The 22,729-nt window shown below is 36.6% G+C and overlaps 1 protein-coding gene across 1 annotated transcript; it reads right to left on the reverse strand.

The window, feature by feature from the left end:
- Positions 1–211: 211 nt before the first annotated feature.
- Positions 212–9,458, reverse strand: AGR3 (anterior gradient 3, protein disulphide isomerase family member; the record flags this gene model as incomplete). Its single annotated transcript, XM_084230928.1, has 7 exons — positions 212–261; positions 1,195–1,278; positions 1,811–1,874; positions 2,098–2,174; positions 2,666–2,718; positions 5,419–5,482; positions 9,350–9,458. 7 exons carry the CDS (start codon positions 9,456–9,458, stop codon positions 212–214), a joined length of 501 nt encoding a protein of 166 aa, XP_084087054.1.
- Positions 9,459–22,729: the final 13,271 nt, after the last annotated feature.

Consider the following 22,729-nt stretch of genomic DNA (forward strand, 5'->3'; position numbering starts at 1 on the left):
CACCATAACTCTCACTTCATGACAAGCCTTATTTACAATGACAGAAATCAAACTACTACATTGTCACACTCAAGTTTTGACATTTATTGAAATATCTTTTTGCCAGCACATTAAAAATCTAAATGGTAATGCTACAAAATCCATATACTTTCAGTTAGTATTAATCAGTTAATATTTTCTTCATGATGTTTTACCTTTTGGAGGCCATTCCTTATAATTCTGATTGAATAAGTTTTAATGCTTTCTTCATGTTTTCTATCACTGAAATAAAAGTAAATATATTATTCAATTACAAAATGAAAATAACACATGTTATAATCTATTAATCCCAAATCAAAATTGGTCTGTTTAAATTAATAGCTATGAGAACATGGGAATTTACCTGAAACATTAAAGAATTTCATTCTAAACATATAAATTTAAATATTAGACCATTTTGAGCTGGTTGATCAGCTTTATGCTAAGCAAAGTTGTCATGAAGGTTTTGAGGGAATGTATTATATGTATTAATTGATAATTTTGTATCTGACAGTTATTTTATTAAATATAGTGGTAGTGAATGTTGTAAAGATTGTTAGTAGAGGGAATCACATGTGATCATTGAGACCAGAAGAATGGATTTACTCCTTTATAGTTCAATTTTAATGTGCACTAGATTCTTTTTTTTTTTTTAAAGATTTATTTATTTATGCATATAAGAGCTGGGGCACAGTCCAGAGATGCGGAGGGTGAGAGGATTCACCAGAGACAGAGTGGGGAACAGAACAGGTAGACTGACTGAAATACACTGCTGAGGGGAGCAGTGGACAAGACAGGAGAGATCTGCTTCGCCACGTGGGTTGCTCCCTGGCTGGCCAGGGATCGAACTCATGCTGCAGAGGCTTCAGATTGCTTTACAGTGTGGTGCTTAACCCCTTGAGCCACCAGGAAGGCCCTGCACTAGATTCTTTTCATTGGTCTCAAAATTTAGTCAGCACAAGAACCATTAGACATTCCATTAGACATTCTGAGATGTCCCAGAAATTCTGATTTTGGTGAGAACAAAGAGTTTGCTCATCCAATGCTACCACCATCAGCCTCACTGATGCTTATTTGCATATAGCATTGTTTTGGGGAGCCCGGATATGGGGTTTCATTGATTTTTGAACAGTCAAGTGTCAGTACCACTGTTCAAGATAATTTGTGAATACTTACATACTGGTAAATCCTGAGGCTCATATGTATATAATCTGTTAGAGTATCTTCCAGTAATATCAGCTCTCACTGTTAAAGAAGGATCTGTCAAGAAAAAATAAGTTATTGATATATTACTTAATATGTTCTTAAAATCATGCTGCATTACTTTAAAATAAATGTCAAGTAAATTTATAGGCAAGTCAGTTTTCATAAATGTGAGTTTATTATAGACTAATCTAAACTCATTTTAATGTGTCATGACTGTCAACACTGTGATATTGATTTAATAGAATGAGTTAATTTTTTGAATGTATTTAAAATTTATAAATTATAGATACAGTGAATTGTGGTTGTAGAACTAATGATTGTTATTGATCAGGTCAGTAATGACTTTGCTTTAAAAAGTATAGAATTTGAAAAAGTATAGAATTAGCACTTCAAAAATCTTATTGATTGCATTGATTTATAACAGATTTCAGGTATAAATTTTATGATTATAAATTGATATCTGCATATACTATATTATGCTCATTATGAAAATCTCATTTAAAACAATCAGCATTAAAAAATAAAGCAAAAAAGCTAATAATTCTAGTAATTTTGTTGTCCTGATGAAATGAGATTACATACATACCCACAAACATGATTCTAGGTACATATTGTCCATCAGGTGATAAATTCTTATCAGTAGTCTCATGCTAGCAGAAGAAAATAATGAATCTTACTAGATTGGATTATTTTTTATTTTGGATTGTCTTTGACAATTCAAAAAGTAAGTTAAGTGAACAAGGTTTTTTGTAAATTGCTTATTTTTGCTTTTTACAGTCGATATAACATTCCATTATCTACCAACACTTTAGATAGAAAAAAGTTTTAAATTTTCTATTGAGTTGTGTTAGAAACATTGTAAAGTTCTCATACCACGAGATTCAGCATGATGAAATTATTCTCAGCCATTTCTTGTATTTCTTTATTTTCTGCAAATGCTTTTTTTAGTTCTATGGGAGAAAACATAACACCAGTTAGTTTTAGGAATAAGGGTACCTTTACTATAACATAGCAAAATAAACTTAACATTTTGTACTTGTTTGCATATATAACTTGTGAATAAATAGTTCACCAGCACATTGTCAATTTGTCCCTCAATGGGAGACATCCAGCGATAATCACATTAATGAAACCACCACTTTTATAATTTGATAGATCTCATTCACTCATTGCTTAAAACAACATTTCCTTCAGTAATTTTTTCCACCATTTTTCTTTTTTGAGGGGATGAGAGAGAGGTAAAATTCTAAAGGATATATACTACAAATATATTCAATAGCTCTCAATCATTGCAGTTTTTGAGTACTCAGTAAAATGGTAGTACTCTGGCAGTAGTCTTTTTGGTTCTTTAATTGGCATTTGCTGAGTCCATTTTAACAATTCTGATCAGATCACTTTTTCTACTTCATTTTGGAAATAAGATCTCAGAAGCTAGAATTACCTTGGCAGTATTGGCAATCCTCTAAGTGATGAATAACCATCAGTGGCTTGTTACTGAAAGATTGTAAAATTAAATCAACAGGTTAAATTTGAATCAAAATTTAAAGTGAAACTAGATTTAAAATTTAGTCCTCCCAACAAGACAAAGTAAAAATCTCAGATTGCCAAGTCATAACAATGTAGTCGATAGCAGTGTTTTTCAAAACACAGCCCCAGACCTGGGAGCCTGTCTCACCAGGGGATACATTGGAAATGTAAATTTTCAGACTCTGCCCCAGGCCCATTTAATAAGAATTTCTGAGGGTGGAGTCCAAGAATATCTGTAGTTTATAAACTTAGCATATGATTTTTTTTTAAATCAGAGGTATGGAGGGTGAGAGATTTCACCAGAGACAGAGTGGGGAACAGGCAGACTGACTGAAGTACACTGCTGAGGGGAGCAGTGGTTGAGGCAGGAGAGGTCTGCTGCACCACGTGGGTAGCTCCTTGGCTGGCTGGGGATAGAACTTATGCTGCAGTGGCTGTGGACAGCTTCATAGGTTCCATCTTAACGCCACCAGGGAGGCCCAGCATATGATTCTTATGTAGACTATAGTACTAGAAAAAAAAAAATCAATTCTGTCTCCAGAGATGAAAGGATATTATGAACAAAATATTCCTTTCCAGTGAAGACCTGATATAAGATTTCAGGAGTCAAAATTTTTATTTAGGTTTATTTTTTTAAATTTTTTTTCTAGTTTTTACAAAAAGTTTATTTGACCATTTTTACATACTGTTGTTATAAAAAAATGAATGTTCAGGGCCTCCCTCACCACCAGGGAGGCGGGGTGTTAGGACGCAACCTGTGAAGCTGTCTGCAGCCTGAGCAGCATGAGTTCTATCCCCCGCCTGGCAGGGAGCAGCCCACATGGTGCAGCAGACCTTTCCTGACTTGCCTGCTGCTCCCCTCAGTAGTGAACTTCAGTCAGTCTGCCTGTTCTGTCCCCTACTCTGTCTCTGTTGAATCCTCAGTTGTAGGGGCTCCTACACCTCTGGCCTGTACCCCAGCTCTTGTATGCATAAATAAATAAATCTTGAAAAAAAATTAGTGTTCAATTTCAATCTCAGTGACAGTTCCCTGTCAATGAGTTTTTCAGTTGTCATATTGATTCTTACCCATGAAAGGTAGTTTTTATGGTTGTTAATTGACTTCCATGTTATTTAGAGTAAGAGAAAAATTAAAATATAACAGTTCACCAACAATGAAATTGGTTAGACTTCACACCAAGACACTATTCTTTTTCAAGAAAAGCTTGTATTTCTGGCAGAAATTGAGGTAGGGAAAATTTAAAAGAACAACTCAAAAACTTTTCAGCAAAGAGACTGATAGTAAATATTTGAGGTTTTACAGACCACATGATCTCATTGGCTACTGTTCAACTCTGTCATTATTGTACAAAAGCAGCCATAGAAAATATCTAATGTGGGCCTCCCCGGTGGCGCTGCGGTTGAGCGCTGGGCTGCAAAGTTGCCCGCAGCCTCTGCAGTGCCGGTTCGATCCCTGGCTGCCAGGTGAGGGTTCCACATGGCACGCAGACCTCTCCTGCCGCTCCTGCTGCTCCTCTCAGCAGTGTACTTCGTTGGTCTGCCTGTTCTGTTCCCCGCTCTGGCTCTGGTGAATTCTCTCACCCTCCTGCACTTCTGACTGTACCCAGTGCTTGTATAAATAAATAAATAAATAAATCTAAAAAAAAAAATCTAATGTAACAAAAAGATGTGCTTGTGCTAGAGTAAAATTTGACGTGGTGACACTGAAATTTGAATTCCTTGTAAATTTCATGTGTCACAAAATATTCTTTGGAACTCATGCTGCAGTGGCTGGCGATAGCTTGATAGTGCTGTGCCTTTAACCCCTGTGCCACCAGGGAGGCCTGTTTCAATTTTTTTTCCCTCGCCGGTGGCCAGGGATCAAACCGGTGCTGCCAACGCTGTGGGCAACTTCGTAGCCCAGCGCTCAACGGCTGCGCCACCAAGGGAGGCCCAATCACAGTGTAGTTTTCAAAATGTTCTGTTATCTGCTCTTTGCTAATATGTCATTTATCACATTTCTATTTGGAATTGATAATGTTCTGTGACATCTTTTTTTTGAATAATAATTTCCAATGTTGACACAGTGTTTTATACAATTTTCATTTGATGTCTTTCCATCTTCTTTAAGAAGCATTGTAATAGAATATTCTTTAGATATTTGATAAAAAATCTTAAGGAGCTTTTAAAAATACAAATTTCTCATCTTCATCTTTAAAGATTTAGTCCATCTTTAAAGATACAAGTTATATCATTCTTATCCATTGCACATAAGGACAGTGCCTGGCATACAGTAATGGAGAATAAGTAAATATTTGACCTATTGTAAATAAAGATTTTAAAGAATACTCTCCAAATTGTTCTGCTAATCAGACAGCCCTAACTATTGCCACTCTATCAATTTCCTATTTAAGTTGTAGCACATCTATTAGTGATACTGTTTTGTTCATACAGTTTATATTTAAGAGCTTGCTTGGCTAATTAAAATACTGATATAAAAATACTAATACAAGGTATTTTGAGTGCTTTTTATAAAACAAAAATCCTAAGGGCAACTCTTTATCCAAAGAAATCACAGAAGAACAGTGTAAATACCTGTGTGTGTTAATCTTTCAAAAGCTAACATGATAGTTTCTGACCCTCCTATCAACAAATGTGATCTGTTAAGATTAACTAGAGGTGTTTTACCTTTTTTGAATTTGAAAGAGACCTTCTTCATAAGTCTGTACCCATGTGATGTCATCTCCCCACCCTAGAATAGAAGAGGGAAGTGAATGCATTAATCCAGGACCACAGAAGAGCTCTGGTATTTAACTAAGTTACCAAGTAGTTGTCTGACATATGATACAGAGGACATACAATTATAACTAAATACATGCGTTGCTACTCTTTCCGATTACAATGCTAAGGTATTGTGACTGTGTTTCAAACTTCAAGGTCCATGGCCTTGAATCAAGTGAGTGTTCATTAAATGTTGTTATGATTAGTGGTGATTGAGAGGACATCTCTTGACCATGCAAAATCCCTGGCTTTCAGAATCAGCAGGAGGAAATAACAGTTAATCTTTTCATACTTTGTAAATCTGTCAGAATACCTTGGACCTTGCCATTTTATTTAAGTGCCAAAAGATGGTGATCCTTTTGAAATCAGTACACATTGTGGGAAAAGAATTCCAAATTCAGCTTTGAGTACTGACATGTAAAGAATTCTGGTGTGGGAAGTTCTTGATTGAGAGACACATTAAATCACAGATCTTTTAGAAGCATCTAGAAGAGTGAAGGTGAAACAGAAAGCAGTGAATAGAGAGCCTATAAGCCTTTAAAGAAGTGATATGAGTAATTAGGAATGTGTATTACAGGTTAAATATTTTAACGTTAGAAATGCACAGCATATCCAGAGATAGTCCAAAGTATTTTTAGGAAATGGCTTGCTCTACAGATGACAAAGATTGAATCATTTGAAAACAGAAATATTTGCAGGCTAGTTGGTAACCCTATTTTCTATTATGTTTCAAGTGTTGTCATTCTGAGATTTCTGGATTTAATACTGTGGCTAAATGGTGACCAAGAATTATGGAGCAAGATAAAATGATTCTAAGATTTTTGCTTTTTGGTGGGTTTTTTGGTTTTTTTGTTTGTTTGTTTGTTTTGCTAACAGCTTTATGAAAATATAACTTACATGCCAATACAATTCATCCATGGGAAGTATGCACCTTTTTGTATAATGAGAATTTTGCAACCATCACCACAACCAATAATAGAATATTTTTATCACCTAAAAGAGAAAGCTTGTAACCCTTAGCTCTCAAGCCCTACTTCCTCTATCTTCCAGTCCAAAGAATCCCTAATCAATCTACTTCCTGTTTTGATGTTTCCGTAGATTTCCTTATTCTGGATAGTGCATATAAATGGAATCATATATGTGATTTTTTATGACTAAATGCCTTTTTAAAATATATTTTCAGGGTTCATCCATGTTGTAGCATGTAAGAGTTTGTTCCTTTACATGGCTAAGTATTAGTTCATTATATCAACAGACTGCATTTTATTCAGCTACACAAGAGTTTATGGCCATGAACATTTGTGTACAAGCTTTTGTGTGGACATATGTTTTAATTTCTCTTGGGTATATACTTATGAATGGAATTGCTGGACTGTAGGGTCACTCTATATTTAATCATTTGAGAAACTGCTGACTGTTTTCAAAATAGTTTCCTTATTTTGCACTCTTACCATCATGGTTAATTTTTGTCTAATTTTATTGGTATCCATCTAAATGAAGCTTTAGAAAACACCTTGTTTCAGTTTAATTAGCAGAAACCCTTTCAATCTGTAATAGTCTCGAAGGAATTTTTGTGCAACTTTACTTGGCGACATGAACACATGAAACTTAATAGTAAATTTGGGCTTAACAAATAGTCTAGAAACAGCCACTGAGATTGGGCTCCATCTTAATTTCCCTATTCTGTTTCCAGTTGTATTTAATGGTGGAACTTTAGCTATGGGAAAAATTATTCTTTTTAGCTTCTATTCAACTTAGTTCCACAACATTAAAGGAACATCTTCTGATGCCTTACTCCTCTTAGCATGGGGTACCCAAAAGATAGAACACTGTAAGTCCCGCTCTTGAACGATTCATTCATAACCTTGTTGAGGAGTCATATTGTATTATAATTGTTTTTATCTCATAATCACAATAGGCCAAGTGTGGTATAGAATACAAGCTCTCTTCAAGCTCTCTGTTCATTTATTCTATCTGTGGTTCTTTCTTTGCATACTTCTCTTAAATTTTACTCTTTTTCCAATATGTACTTATTGATAACCATTATGTATCAGGTACTGGACTAGGTGCTGTGTGAAGTAAGGATTTTTTTAGGTAACTGTTTTTCTTGAACAATTTATTACCTTTTCCCAATTAATTTTCTTTGTCTCCCTAATACTCTCTTAACTGGTGCTGCATCCCCACTCTGCATCCCCAGCCCTAAGGGGCTCCCTATGCTATTCTCCTTGTACCCAAACTCTTCCCTCTCATCTCTACCTTGACTCTTTTATTCTGAGCTTCATTTTTTCAATTGTTCCCTACATGAAAATAGATGGTAAAAGACTTAACTAAATGCATATCAATTCTTAATAATAGTTTTCAGCTGATATCTGTCAACCCCCCTGTATTAAAGTAGTTTTTAAATAACTGAAATAGCAGACTCATCAAGTTGTTTGAAAGTTACTATACATAGTTGGTATATTCTTCATAAAATTCACTGAAAAGTTTTTATAGACAGTTGAAAGTGAATACATGGACTGTTGGTGCCTTATTTTACAGTTATGCATGTTGTTCCTACAGGACCCTTAAGGGAAATGGTTAGTTTTGTCCTTGGCACCTTAAGGCCCTGAGCTCATTGTTTTTTAATTATTGTGTTAATATAAAGAGACACATGATAGATTATACTTAGAAAATTTTCCTCATTTCTTTTGCAAAAATATACTGATTTTGTAGATTTACATTTCTGTTGTTAAACTGAAGTAAAATTAAGTTGGCTGAATATTAATTGCCAATGCATCTATTAAGGAATGCATGAACTTGGAAAGAATGTTAATATTTTAGAATGTGAAATAATGCTGTAGTTGGTCTCTGCTCTATTTGTATTGCCATTCCATGTTCTGAACAAGACTTTTGTGTTTTGTCATACTATTTTTTATTTTTTAAAGATTTTATTCATTTTTGTGTAGAAAAGCTGGGGTGCAGGTCAGAGGTGTGGGGTGTGTGTGTGTGTGTGTGTGTGTGTGTGTGTGTGTGTGTGTGAAAGGATTCACCAGAGACAGAGTGGGCAGAATGGGGAGCAGAACAGGCAAATTTACTGAAATACACTGCCCAGGGGAGCAGTGGACAAGATAGGAGTGGTCTGCTGTGCCATGTGGGTTAGCTCCCTGGCCTGGGATCAAACTTAGGCTGTAGTGGTGACAGCACTGAGACTTAACCCCTAGGCCACCAGGGTGGCCCTGTACTACTAATTTTTAATTAACTATGTGGAGAATGATTTTTCCCATTTCTGTTACCTGGGATACAGGAACAAATTTTGAGAGTATTTTTTATGAGATATATCTTTAAGGTTGAAGATATATTTGTTTCTTAAGGGAAAGTAAACAGAAGTACAAAATAGAAATGTTTTCTGAGCATATAGGCAATGACATATCAATGTTTTCTGAGCATATAGGCAATGACAAATAGAGATTATGATGCTTAAAATTACTGCAGCTGTTTTCTGGACTCAATATAGTAAACACCTAATTGACTAATTGTCAGAGGGTAGGACAGAGTACAATTTCCTTGAGATTCTTATAAAATCATTTCAAATTATTTTCTTGCCTTAATAAATAGAGGACAGAGAAATGGGCAAGATTTTGAGGGCTCTAGAACTTCATTATGATGTATCAATGAACTAGAACTCTGGTCACCAAAGTTATAAGCAACCACACCAGTTTGCCACTATTTCTTGAAAAGATGCAACAGTTTTAAAGTGATAAACAATAAAATATTCCAGTTAGTTGAATTTGCTCTAAGACTAAGAATTTAAAAATAACCCATATTACTGAGTTGAGAAAAGAAAATGAGATTCCAGTACCTCTTGAGAGTGTCTGAGGAGGTCTCTTTTCCTTTTTGATTGCAATGGCAAGGTTGGAAGAAACTGTGATGAATAAGAGGCAGAGAGCCAAAGCTGAGTGTAACATCATGTTTTCTCAAGAATCCCTTAAAAAAAGTTAAATCATGGGGGAAAAGTTTAGAGCTGAGTCGGTTACTTTGTCATTAAGACATTTATTGAGGAACTCCCCTGGTGGTACAGAGGTTAAGCCCTGGGCTGCTGCGAAGCTGCCCGCAGCCTCTGCAGCACCAGTTTGATCCCCGGCCACCGGGCGAGTGTTCCACATGGAGCACAGATCTCTCCTACCGTGCCCGCTGCTCCCCTCAGCAGTGTACTTCGTCAGTCTGCCTGACCTGCTCCCCGCTGTGGCTTTAGTGGATTCTCTCACCCTTCCGTGCTTCTGACTGTACCCAGTGCTTGTATAAATAAATAAATTAATTAAAAAAAGACATTTGTTAAGTTAAACCAAGCTTATGCTGCTGACACGTTGCTCCACATATATGAGTTGACATGGTACAACTATCTGGAATTTTCGTTCACATTTTATTTTAAAAATATTTCCAAAATGCATTTAATTCTACAAATGTCTACGTAGTGAAAATTCACATTTTAGGCATCTTGGAAACAGTACAATGAAGTTGAAAGAGACTGGACCAGATACCCAAAACCTACTTAGACTGCCTTATATATGACACTACAGTGATACTCAAAGAAGATTGTTTTTTAAAGGTCTTGCAGCTCTAAAGTGCAATGCATAGGTGACTTTTGGCATGCATAGTTGATGCTTTTTAATTTTTATTGATCTAATACATTACATTAACATTTTCAATCTATACAAAGATAAAAAGATTAGGCATAGACAAATACTGCTTAAAATAAAATTTAGAGAGAAACAGAATATGGCGGATCTTTGTTTTTCAGTTCTTCTATCATCATCTATCTTTTTTATCCTTTCATCATTTTCTCAGCTTTGTGCCCTTCTATGACAACCTAGTCTTTTTTATAAAAATCACATTTGTTGTCATATGCCATAAATTAAATACATGTATAGACTTCCTATAGATGCATTCTCCCTTGGGTAGTTAAAATTCAAACTGATTTTTAATTCAATGTACTGTCCCTTAAACTATACATGTTACAATATAATCATAAGTTCTAGACTTGGACCTCAATTGGTCTTAAGTCATTTAAGAAATGTTAGAGTTCTTATTGTGAGATACTCAGTTCTGATATTTGTAGTATATAAATCCACATGAAATAGTTGACATATGCAATTTTGAAATTACCTCAAAATATGAAATGTACAGAAATCTTTTGTTTATTCAAGATTTCTCTGACACAGTGTTCTTGTTGACTTACATTATTTACTAGTTCTCAACAAGATAGTGACTTTTTTGTGATTCTGCTCAAACTTGGAAGTTGCTGTACTTAATGGTACTAGGTATGTCGGAAAATCAGAAGATTTATGAAACATAAAACCTTAAAAAAATGAACTCCTTAACAATGTTCATAAACTAGTTACATAATATAGCAGTTATAGTCATAGAGGAGAAAAGCAATTTGGTGGAGAAGTTTCTAGATTCTAGGTTATTCTAGACACTTCTCTCATTCTTCTGTTCTCATTCTTATATCTTTTCCTTGTCAGTTGTGTAGCCCCTCAGTTTCCCTCTGGACTGAGAATGGTTTTCACTTCAGTTTAACCTTTTCTTTTTTTAAAGATTTATTTATTTATTTACACAAGCACTGGATATAGTCAGAAGCACTGGAGGGTGAGAGAATTCACCAGAGCCAGAGCAGGGAACAGAACAGACAGAATGACAAAATACACTGCTGAGGGGAGCAGCAGGCAAGGCAGGAGAGGTCTGTGTGCCATGTGGGACCCTCTCAGGCAGCCGGGATTGAACCAGCGCTGCAGAGGCTGCAGGTAGCTTTGCAGCCCAGCGCTCAACCGCTGCTCCACCAGGGGAGGCCCCAGTTTAGCCTTTTTAAATCATTTCCCACCCTAATCTTCAGAAGACACTTTTTTGAATTTATTTCTTTTAAATCTTTGAAAATCCTGTTAAATAATAACCAGGATGGCTGATAAAGATCTAAGTTGAAATTCCTCTAACTTATATTATAAAACATACCAGAATGTCATCTTTTATCTTAATAACTTGTCATTCTGTGCCTAAATACTAAAACAAAGAAAGGGTAGCTTTTTAGTAGGTAAGAGGGTGCGGCTCAGTCAGGAACAAAGTGGTCTAGGGTGGGCAGGCCCTGGTAGTTTGAAAGTTGAAGTGGAGAAATGGAAGTAACCCTGAAGGCAGGGTCTTAATCTGTATTCAGTGGATTCTAGAAGATCTAGAAGTAAGTTAAAGGAGGCTCAAAAAGACCCTGAACTTTCATTTAAATTTTATGTGCCTCTGTTTATTTTCCTGGTGGAGGGAGTCCATAATTGCCTTAAAATTCTTCAAGGGATCTTGGATATAAAGAAGAGCAAAGAAAAGTCAATTTGGAGGAAGCATTAGAAAGATTCTCTGTGGTAGAGACAGATAAGTAGGTGGCATAGATTAAAAGAGAAAGTATAAGTTCACCATGCTCTTATTTTAAAGTTGCTAAATTTAGAGTGGGAAACCAATGTTTTCCCCTCAAACATCAAGTATTTATGTAATACTATCAAAGAATCTTCTACTTTAAAATAAAACCATGAATTTTATATTTTACACTGTTTGATAAACTGTAAACTATGTATTAAGTATATTCTGGACAAAGCTAGTCAATTTATGTATTGTTACTTTGAGTTTTTTTTTCTTTGTGTGTGTGTGTGTGTGTGTGTATTGTTATTTTTGGATCAAGAGTTGCTTTCCTTAGTTAAAAGGGACATGAGCTACTGAGGGCCGTTTAGTACTAGTGTGTAGTTAAGCCACTGGGGGGACTCAGGTGAATATGACATGGGGATGACCCGGATGACCCTGAAGCAGCTTACAGAGCACTTGGGAAGCATACCACCAAATGTATACAATTAGGTGTTAAGAACATTGACCAGTTAGCATTTTCTAACACTAGTATTTTCCTTAATTTACTTAGATATTACATAAAAATTACCTGTTTTAAAATAACACAAAATAAAAAAGCAAAAAACAGGGAAGAAGAGTTGTTGCCTGTAGCACAATTTTGAAAGGGTCATTTTTATCAATGTCAGTTTATTAGAATATCATTAATATAAGTAGAGAATAAAATATTAAGGCAGCAAAGGAAATCCAGTTTATTAAGAGAAAAAATACAATTTCATTTATATTTCCACCCTTTACTGAAGGTCTTACTTTTGATTAGTAATAAATTGATCATTGAAATATAGCAGAGCTTGACCACTGATTAAATAATCTGGAAATTTTGCTTGCTTACCTGACCTGGTGAGTGCCCTTGGCTGCAATTGTGTTCTTGTGTTTCTGGTTAGAAATGGGTGTGGATTTATAGACATACACACACCTGATCTACAGCCCCACCTGCTTCACAGGAAGAGCATAATCACTTGCAAATTTACATAAATAGGGTTGTCTGACAAATCCTCTACTTTCTGCTTCTTATGCTTCTCACACTAAAAAAACTTCTCTTTCTCTAAATTAAGATTGAGTGTTCTCATAAAATGAGGCCAAATACCACCCATGGATTCTTTTCTCTTTTCACCTTTTTTTTTTTTTACCTCCCAAGGTAATTTAATGTTTGGCTGGAGTTCAGCACTTAAAAAAAAAAAAAAAAACACGGAAGAAAGGAAGCATTATGAATGTAGAACTGTGTGTACACCTTTGTTCTTGAGAGTTCAGTGAGGCTTGCAGATTAGATATCAAGCAAATAGAAATTTCTAAGTGTAACTCTGTTTACAGGAATATAATTAACATCTAAAGAGATTTTTTTTTCTTTTGAAAGATAGAAAAATATTGTTTTAAAATACAATCTTTTTTTTTAAAGATTTATTTATTTATTTATACAAGCACTGGGTACAGTCAGAAGCGCGGGAGGGTGAGAGAATTCACCAGAGCCAGAGCGGGGAGCAGAGCAGGCAGAAGGACCGAAGTACACTGCTGAGGGGAGCAGCGGGCGGCAGGAGAGGTCTGCGCGCCATGTTGGACCCTCCTCCAGTGGCCGGGGAGCAGCCGGGGATCGAACCGGCGCTGCAGAGGCTGCGGGCAGCTTCATCGCAACCCAGCGCTGAACCGCTGCGCCACCGGGGAGGCCCCTAAAAATTCAATACTTTTCACTATTTGATTATCCTTAACAGTCTTCTTATAAAACCTTCACTTGCAGAATAGGAAAACAGGCAACTGGATAATCTTGTTTATATTTACCTCATAGATTTTTAAAACATTTTATACTTACTTCATGATTATGGTAACACCTTTTTAAAGTATAGAGTTGTACTAAAAAACTTCCTTTTTCACAAGCATCCCCTTTCCTTGTGTACCTCACTCCCAGCCCAACACACACCTAGGTTCAAGTTCAACTTCCCAGAGTTCAGTGCTGTTAAAATTTCAATGTCCCCAAAATAGAGCCTGGATAGAGTGCAGTCATGTTCATTTCCTTATGTATTGTTTATGGTTAGGTTTGCCATGTAATAAAGTTGCATACTGTAGGACTGTAAGAACAACGAAGTCTAAAATATTCACTGCTGAACTCTTCACAGAAAAAGGTGATGATCCCTAATTTAGGTTATTCAGTAAATATTTCTTTTCCCTCCTTTCTTCTCTTTCTTTTTGTCTAATTACTCAATCCATTAACTGATGTGCTGCCATTGACATGAAATAATTTCTCACCTTTGACATGAAAAAGTACTCCTAGTATTTTTTTTTTTTTAAATAGAGGCATGTTTTTATTTATTTATTTATTTGTTTGTTTTATTTATACATGCACTGGGTACAGTCAGAAGTGCGGGAGGGTGAGAGAATTCACCAGAGCCAGAGCGGGGAGCAGAGCAGGCAGAAGGACCGAAGTACACTGCTTAGGGGAGCAGCGGGAGGCAGGAGAGGTCTGTGCGCCATGTGGGACCCTCCTCTGGTGGCCGGGGAGCAGCCGGGGATCGAACCGGCACCGCAGAGGCCGCGGGCAGCATCGCAACCCAGCGCTTAACCACTGCGCCACCCGGGAGGCCCTAGTATTTTAATTTTAGTATACATAGTGCTGGGTTTGACTCAATAGGTTGAGAAGGGAACCATTATTTCTGTACTACATCTATTATAGCAGGAGTGTTGGCTTTTGTTATATAAAGAGGGATATGAGTTTCCTTACTTCAATTTAGAGTTTTCCTACTTGAATCTGCCTTGTAATTCTGAGGAAAACCCCATACGTTGTTCTTATTAAACCACTGCTATGTATTTTTTTTTAAAGATTTATTTATTTATTTATCCAAGCACTGGGTACAGTCAGAAGCACTGGAGGGTAAGAGAATTCATCAGAGCCAGAGTGGGGAACAGAACAGGCAGACTGACGAAGTACACTGCTGAGGGGAGCAGCGGGCACGGTAGGAGAAATCTGCTTGCCATGTGGGATCCTCGCTGGTGGCCGGGGATCAAACCGGTGCTGCAGAGGCTACAGGCAGCTTCACAGCCCAGCGCTCAACCGCTGCGCCACTGGGGAGGCCCACTGATATGTATTTTCACTGTGCTTTCTTCTTTATATTTGATTCTCAAATTGAACCTTCTTTCAGATATGCTATTCAAATGAATCCATCCTGCCATGAAATGAAAAACAGTGAAACTTAGGTCCGTGGTGTCTACATTGATGACTATCATAGTACCTCACAGGAGTGTGATGAGATAAGAGTCTCTAAACTCTAGGTCAGTACCTTTGAGAGTAAAAAGGTAATAAAATACATTGTAATTTTAGAATAAAAAAAATAATATTTAGAAATATATTGTCAAAATTATTGGTTTATATATAATAGATCACAAATAGTTGCATTAAAGATTGCTCTCAAAAATAAATATATTTCCTCAAAATACATTTATGTACTCTATGACAAAATGAAAAGAATATCTTTGAGTTTATTTATAACAATCAGTTTCTTAACCATACTTCTCTCTGGTACAAGGTGACTACTATTTTTCTGAATATTTTTCTCTTATTATTGGTCTCTATTTTTTTGTTTGTTTGTTTTACATTTATTTATGAATACAAGTACTGGGATGTAGGCCAGAGTTGGGGGAATTCATGAGAGAATTCACCAGAGACACAGTGGGGAGCAGAACAGGTGGATCTACTGAAATACACTGCTCACTGCTATGAGGGGAGCAGCAGGGGAGACAGGAGAGATCTGCTGTGCCATGTGGGTTAGCTCCCTGGCTGGGGATCAAATGCATGCTGCAGTGGCCAGCGGTAGCTTGATAGTGCTGAGACTCTAATCCCTGTGCCACCAGAGAGGCCTTGTTTCTATTTTCTAAATGTGATCTTTTATTTTTTCACAAAATTGCCTGTAATAATCATCAAAATTGTTATTATAGTTAATATATTTGAAATTGCCATTGCTCTCAATTTCCACTTCCCTGGAGATCATACTATTTTATTAAGCAAATACTCTTTCTGTGGGTGCTTGGTTATTTGGTTTAAACTCAGAAATTTATTTTGGTAGAGGATAGTTTCAATTCTAATTTTAACCTTATTGAAAAATTATTCCAAATATTTTCTTTTAGTTTGTTTAGAGTCTCTTCTTCAACAGGAGAGTTTATAGTGAAGCATGTAAAGTAAGCTATTTCTCTCTATATAATTATTTTAATATTCATGAATTTCCCAAGCTGCAAAATTGTAGGTCTTTTCTATTTCATTCCATTCAAAAACAGAATATAAATTTATCCAATTAACTAAGGACTTTTTTAATAAGTCAGGATAGTCGGGGCCTCCTTGGTGGCACAGGGGTTAGTCTCAGCACATGAAGATATCACCAGCCACTGCAGCTTGAGTTCTTTCCCAAGCCAGGGAGCTACCCACATGGCACAGCAGACCTCTCTGGTCTTACCCGCTGCTCCCTACAGCAATGTCATCCAGAAGATCCACCTGTTCTGCTCCCCACTCTGTCTCTGGTAAATCCTCTTACCCCTCCGCACCTCTGGCCTACACCCCTGTTCTTGCATACATATATAAATTTAAAAAATAAATCTTTGAAAAAAACAAATCCTAAAGAAACAATTAGTTAAAATTTTTTGGTTTCTGGAAAAAATTCTTTGCGTTAAAGGAAAGGATAGCTGTAGAATTTGGTAAGGAACAGTGTTATTTTATACCAAATATCTAAAAACATATGTTTCTACAAGTCTCTCATAGTCAATATCTGCAACCTCCAACTTCTTGTTCTACCCAGAATGGTACATTTCCCAATGTAAAATAATAGCCTTTCTTTTCCATTAGGCTTCTCAAGTTTCTGAACTTTCAAGGTACTACTAGTCAACACTTGGTTAACATGATGCTTTCACAATACAGATATGAAGTGGATTTATTTCTAGGTTCTTAGCCTGTGAACTAAATAAGATTAAATAGAACTGTGAATGTTGCTTTTGAATTAAAGATTCAAGTCATTCATTTAGGCTCTTACCTGTAGCTGGGGTGTGTAGCCCTTTACTTTTATACGTAGAAGTGTTCCTATGTCTTGCATGGGCAGATCATTTTCCTTCCTATGGAGGGATACTGAACACTTAGAATGTCCCCAGCTAATGTGTCCAGATGCAGTTTAGGGAAAGTTTGTTTCAGAAGTTATGGGTAAAATTAAAATGAAATGTGCAGAGTGGAGAGGCAGCAAAGGCAAGTCTACAAGAAGGATCCAAAAATATTTTTCAAACAGATGAAGAGCAGATACACAGAGTTGGAAGAAGAAAGCAGAGCCAGGGGAAAGAGGGGTGACTGGCAGGTGTAGGAAATAAATAGGGCCTGGGGGTGATGTATATGACTGTTGTTTCCATGTAAAAGGCTGCAGAGTATGTGGATATGGTCTTATCATGCATGCAATTAGAGGATGAAGAATCTTACTACAGCAAATATAATATTTGTAACAATATAAACTGGAGTTTCATAATTTGTTTTAATTTGTAAAAACTAAATTGTGTTCATAATCTGCATTGTCAAAGCATCACATCACAGAATATGTTTCTAGAGTAATTATTTTTGTATTGGGAGTCATTTCATTTTGATAGTTTTAATAACATTATTGGGGGACTATTCATGAAAAAGAATGTAGCTCCTCCAGCTGATCTACTTCACACAGTCAAATGCAATCCTTGGTCAGGGTTCTAAATATTATATATACAAATCCATAATAAAAGTTCACAGATGTGTTTCTACAAGCTCAATCATGAGTTGATTAAAGTAAATTCTTCTAAGTACAGACTCCTACTTTGCATGCTTGGTGAGTCAGCAAAAACAGTCATAGTCCTCAGTGCTAAAGCTAGAAAATATCAGGATAAAACCTCCATATTTTGCATTGCCATCAATACCTTTTAAAGAATTACTGTACTAAGTACCGTTGGTTACTTACTTAAGGTTATTTTCTTTTCGTACAGGCCTCTTTATTGAAAGACATGGATTTGGTTCAGGTATTCCCTTTTTTTGTGTGTGCTATTGCATATTTAGGGGGAGGGGGGTTTCATAGCTAAGCTAGCATCGGGGAACATTTTGATCACTCTCTTCCAATAGTTCTCAACCAGGGGACATTTGGCAACACCTGGAGATATCTATCTCTATCTCTATCTCTATCTCTATCTCTATCTCTATCTCTATCTCTATCTCTATCTCTATCTCTATCTCTATCTCTATCTCTATCTATATATCTATTATATATATATGATTTATTTTATTTAATTATGCTTACAGAACTGGGGTCAAGGCCAGAGGTGTAAAGGGTGGGAGAATTCACTCGAGACAGTGTGTGGAGCAGAACAGGTGGATCTACTAAAATATACTACTGAGGGGAGCAGTGGGTGAGACAGGAGAGGTCTACTGCACCATGTGGGTTACCTCCCTGACTAGGGATTGAACTCATGCCACAGTGTCTGTCGCTAGCTTGATAGTGCTGAGACTTTACCTCTTGTACCACCAGGGAGGCCCACCCTGGAGATTTTTTTTTTTAAAAAGATTTGTTTATTTGTGCATACAAGAACTGGGGTACAGGCCAGAGATGCAGGGGGTGATAGGATTCACCAGAGACAGAGTGGGGAATAGAACAGGCAGACTGACTGAAATACACTGCTGAGGGGAACAGCTGGCGAGTCAGGAGAGGTCTGCTGTGCCATGTGGGCTGCTCCCTGGCCGGCTCGGGGATTGAACTCCTGCTGCAGAGGCTGTGGATAGCTTCATAGTGCTGAGCTTATCCCCTTGTGCCACCAGGGAGGCCCACTGGAGTTATTTTTGATTGTCATACTTGAGTGGTGCTATTGGCATCTAGTGGGTAGAGGCCAGAGATGATTTTAAATACCCTGCAATGCACAGGACAACTCCCCACAAAGAATTATCCAGCCCCAAATGTAAATAGTGCCAGGGTTGAGAACACTTGGTCTATTTTAACCTGATCATGGTGATTCCATTCTAAACTGATATTGGTTTAAGCATGAGTGTGTGATCGCATTCTGTCCAAAGAAATATGAGGGGAAATCTAAGGGAAATTTTTTCTCATGAATAAAAATCAATAAATGTAAAAAAAAGGACCTCATTTTCCATTATGTGTAATTATGTCTGGAACTGTGGCAACTACCTCAGGTTTGTCAAGATGGACAAAGTGCAGATATACTTTGAAGAGCCTGATAGAAAGATGGAATGAATTACATGTGTATGTGTATCTGTGTGTTTGAATATCAGTCACTGTTTTAATCGGTCTTGGAATCTTAATGACCTAGAGTTTGTTCTATAATTTTTTCCTATCTTTTAAGCCATCTGAGTCAGAGTTTTCTGCCACTTTTATTCAACAGTATCCTAACTGATAAAGTTATTTAGACAAAATTATTCAGTTTCATAATTAAACTTTAAAGCAGTTTAACTTTTAGTTTCATTGATTTGATTACTCATTGGAATTTTTTAGTTTCTCAGAATTTTAGAGCAAGTGTATGTGGGTGATAAATATATATTTATCTGTGTAAGTCCGGAATGCCTTTCTCTTCCTCTGAATTCTTCTGAGAGCTCATTTGGCTGTTAAGTTATTTGTAGTTCAGTAAATTCTATATGTAACTCTTTAGTGTTCTATTTGTCTAGTGTACAGTGTCTTCTAATGTTTGGTGTCGAAGAAAGATTTTAGTCTAATATAATGCTCTTCACTGTGTGACTTTATAATTTTCTTTTTTTTTAAAAAAAGATTTATCAATTTATGCATGCAAGAGCTGGGGTACAGGCCAGAGATGCAGGGGTAGGGGTGAGAGGATCCACCAGAGACAGAGAGGGAACAGAACAGGCAGACTGACCGAAATACACTGCTGAGGGGAGCAGTGGGCAAGACAGGAGAGATCTGCTTTGCCATGTGGGTTGCTCTCTGTCCGGCTGGGCATCAAACTCGTGCTGTAGAGACTTCAGATTGCTACGTAGTGCGGTGCTTAACCCCTTGTGCCACCAGGGAGGCCCGACTTTATAATTTTCTGTTCAGATGTTTGTAGAAGTCTTTTGCTTATTCTTGAAATTAAAGAATTTAATATATATTATGAAGTATAAATTACCACACCTTGACTTTCCTTAAAACTCAATGAATTTATTTTATGTGAATACCCAAGTTTGTTTTCAGTTTTTAAGAGTTTATTTTCTTATTACGTAGTTGGTTATTGATTTTCATTTTGTTTGACTTTTTCTTTCTGGAAAGCTTGTTTTATGTATATTGGATTCCCGACACTATTATCAATGTGTCCTTTATAATTTTCATTTCTTTAGCCTCTTCCTTAGAGGCCTGAATTCTGAAGGTTGTTTTCTAACTGATTTGAGTCTTGAAGTATTCAATTTATTATTTACTGTTGCCATTATAGTATAAAAATCTTTCTACCTCACTTTTCAACATAAACCTCTTTTCTTCCTAATTCTGTTTATGACTACAGATCTTATTTTTATATATGTAAGGCAAGATGATTCTATAGAGGTATATATAGCCAGGTCTTAAACATTGGGAGTGTTCTCAGTTTCCCAAGTTAGCATGTTTACCATATTCATAGTGTGGATAGCTTTGTGTCTCCTCACTCTATGAAGCTCCAGTTTTTGAAGACTCCCATTGTAGTTCCTGGAAACCTTAGCAGAATTGAAATGTACTCCCAAGTATCCCATAACAGCCTCATTTTCAGTTCCCACTTTAAAAGATATGTGTGTTCATATGTGTCCATGTGTGTGTTTGTTTCATTTATGCCCTTGAAGGCAGACAGCTAAATAGATTAGATTATGGGTTTATCATTTCTCCTCTCATTCTTATCTTTCTGTACTATCTTAAATTGTTGAATTTTCAGTTTGATTAAATATGACTTCCTGTAGTTTCCAAAGTGGTGTCAATTTTTCCGTACTTATGCAGCCTATATTTAGAATAATATAGGCTCAGGTTGCCAAGTTGAATTGAAAGGCACCATCTGCTCTGTCTTAAATTGAGCTTAAGTGGGTTCAGTGACTTGTCCAAGATCATAGCAAGTGACAGTCTGATGTCAAACTTGGAACGTTTGAAATTTTGTGTTTCCTACTAAGGGAGGCATCATATATAGTGGTAAGAATGGGGTACTTCCAAATGAGAAGTAGGCAGGATATAACATCTGGAAAAGTGGGCCATGGTGGCAGGATGGGGAACTGATTCTCTAATATTGATGGGAGGGAAAATAAGATCATGAAAGGGGAATTTCATTTTTACCATGTACTTCACAGTGGGATCACTGATATCGATCACATATCAAAATGCTTCCTCTAACATTTTCATCATTGCTTAACAATTTCCAAGATACTTTACATATACAGGATTCACTGGAAGAACAATGATTGTGGGGCTGTTTACTCTCTGAGGTGGCCTGTGGTAGTTTTTCTGCTCCAGGGCCTGAAGGTCTGAATTCAAATACCTGATTAGTAGCCATTGTGACCCCCACATAACTTACTCATGCACACAGTTGTCATGGAGATTAAATGAGAGAACACATGAAGAGTGACAGAAAGTGAACAATACTCTCCAGACATGTGGGCCTACTATGACGAGGCTCTCTTGTAATTATGGAGGTAAGACAGTGTTACCTCTCTTTCTTGAAAGAGGAAATAAATGAGTATCAAAAATGATTTTTGATATATTTACAATAAATATTCCCTTATTCTTATAACTGTTATTCAAATGAATCCACTAAGCCTAGAAACCTGTAAAATTATACATATGATGCACTAGTGGAATGTATTAAGTATTTTCCATAAATACACAATTTTATCAAGGAGCTTCTCTCAAGAATCAGCTGGTTTTGAAAGTTTATGATACAAATGGTTTCTAATACTAATTCCATTTTCATTTTAAGTTCAACTCAAGTTTTGGTCTTATTTTTCATGGCCTAACACATTATGCTAGCGCACTCTGCTGGTGAGAAGGTAAGGCTACAACCAGAGCAGCCAGGCACTTGGGATGCTTGACCTGGCCTGAGCTGAGGACACTCTCCCATTCTGACATTAGGTGTCACTACATTCAAAGGAAAGTGGAATAAGCAATTGAGCAGGCAAGAAGAACTTGAATATGGAGGGAGAAAAAAAGTACATGTTTACCTTGAGAAGAACCTGTGACATCGTGATTTAAATATCTACATTCTTACACATCTTAATATATGTATAGCAACATCATCCATTTCCCTAAAACACTATTTAAGAACAACTGCTAACCACATTGTATATCTTGCCATTTCGTCCACTAATAGATGATAAAACTGATAGAGACCTCCAAGGATTTTCAAAACAGAATAGTTTTGGTAGGTTATAAATGAGAATGCTTACTATAAGTCTAGTTTGTGTAATCATCTTAGAGCTTAAATTGTCAATCATCCTTTAAATATTTCAAATTATAATAGCTTATTGGGTGTTTCAAAAAGTCCCACCTTTTTTTAAAAAGATTTATTTATGCATAGAAGAGCTGAGATGTAGGCCAGAGGTGTGGGGGGTGGAGGATTCACCAGAGACAGAGCGGGGAGCCTAACAGGTGGATTGACTGAAATATACTGCTGAGAGGAGCAGCGGGTAAGACAGGAGAGGTCTGCTGTGCCATGTGGACCACTTCCCTGGCTGGGTATGGAACTCATGCTGCAGTAACTGCAGATTGCTTCATAGTGCTGACATTCAACCCCTTGTGCTACCAGGGAGTCCCCCAAAGTCCCCTTGTTTGATAAATATGTGGAGAACCAAAAGATTCATGACCTTTAATTAAAAATTTTGTTTCATATT

Source organism: Talpa europaea (assembly GCF_964194135.1).
Source record: "Talpa europaea genome assembly, chromosome: 3".
In the NCBI taxonomy this organism is placed as follows: Eukaryota; Metazoa; Chordata; class Mammalia; order Eulipotyphla; family Talpidae; genus Talpa; species Talpa europaea.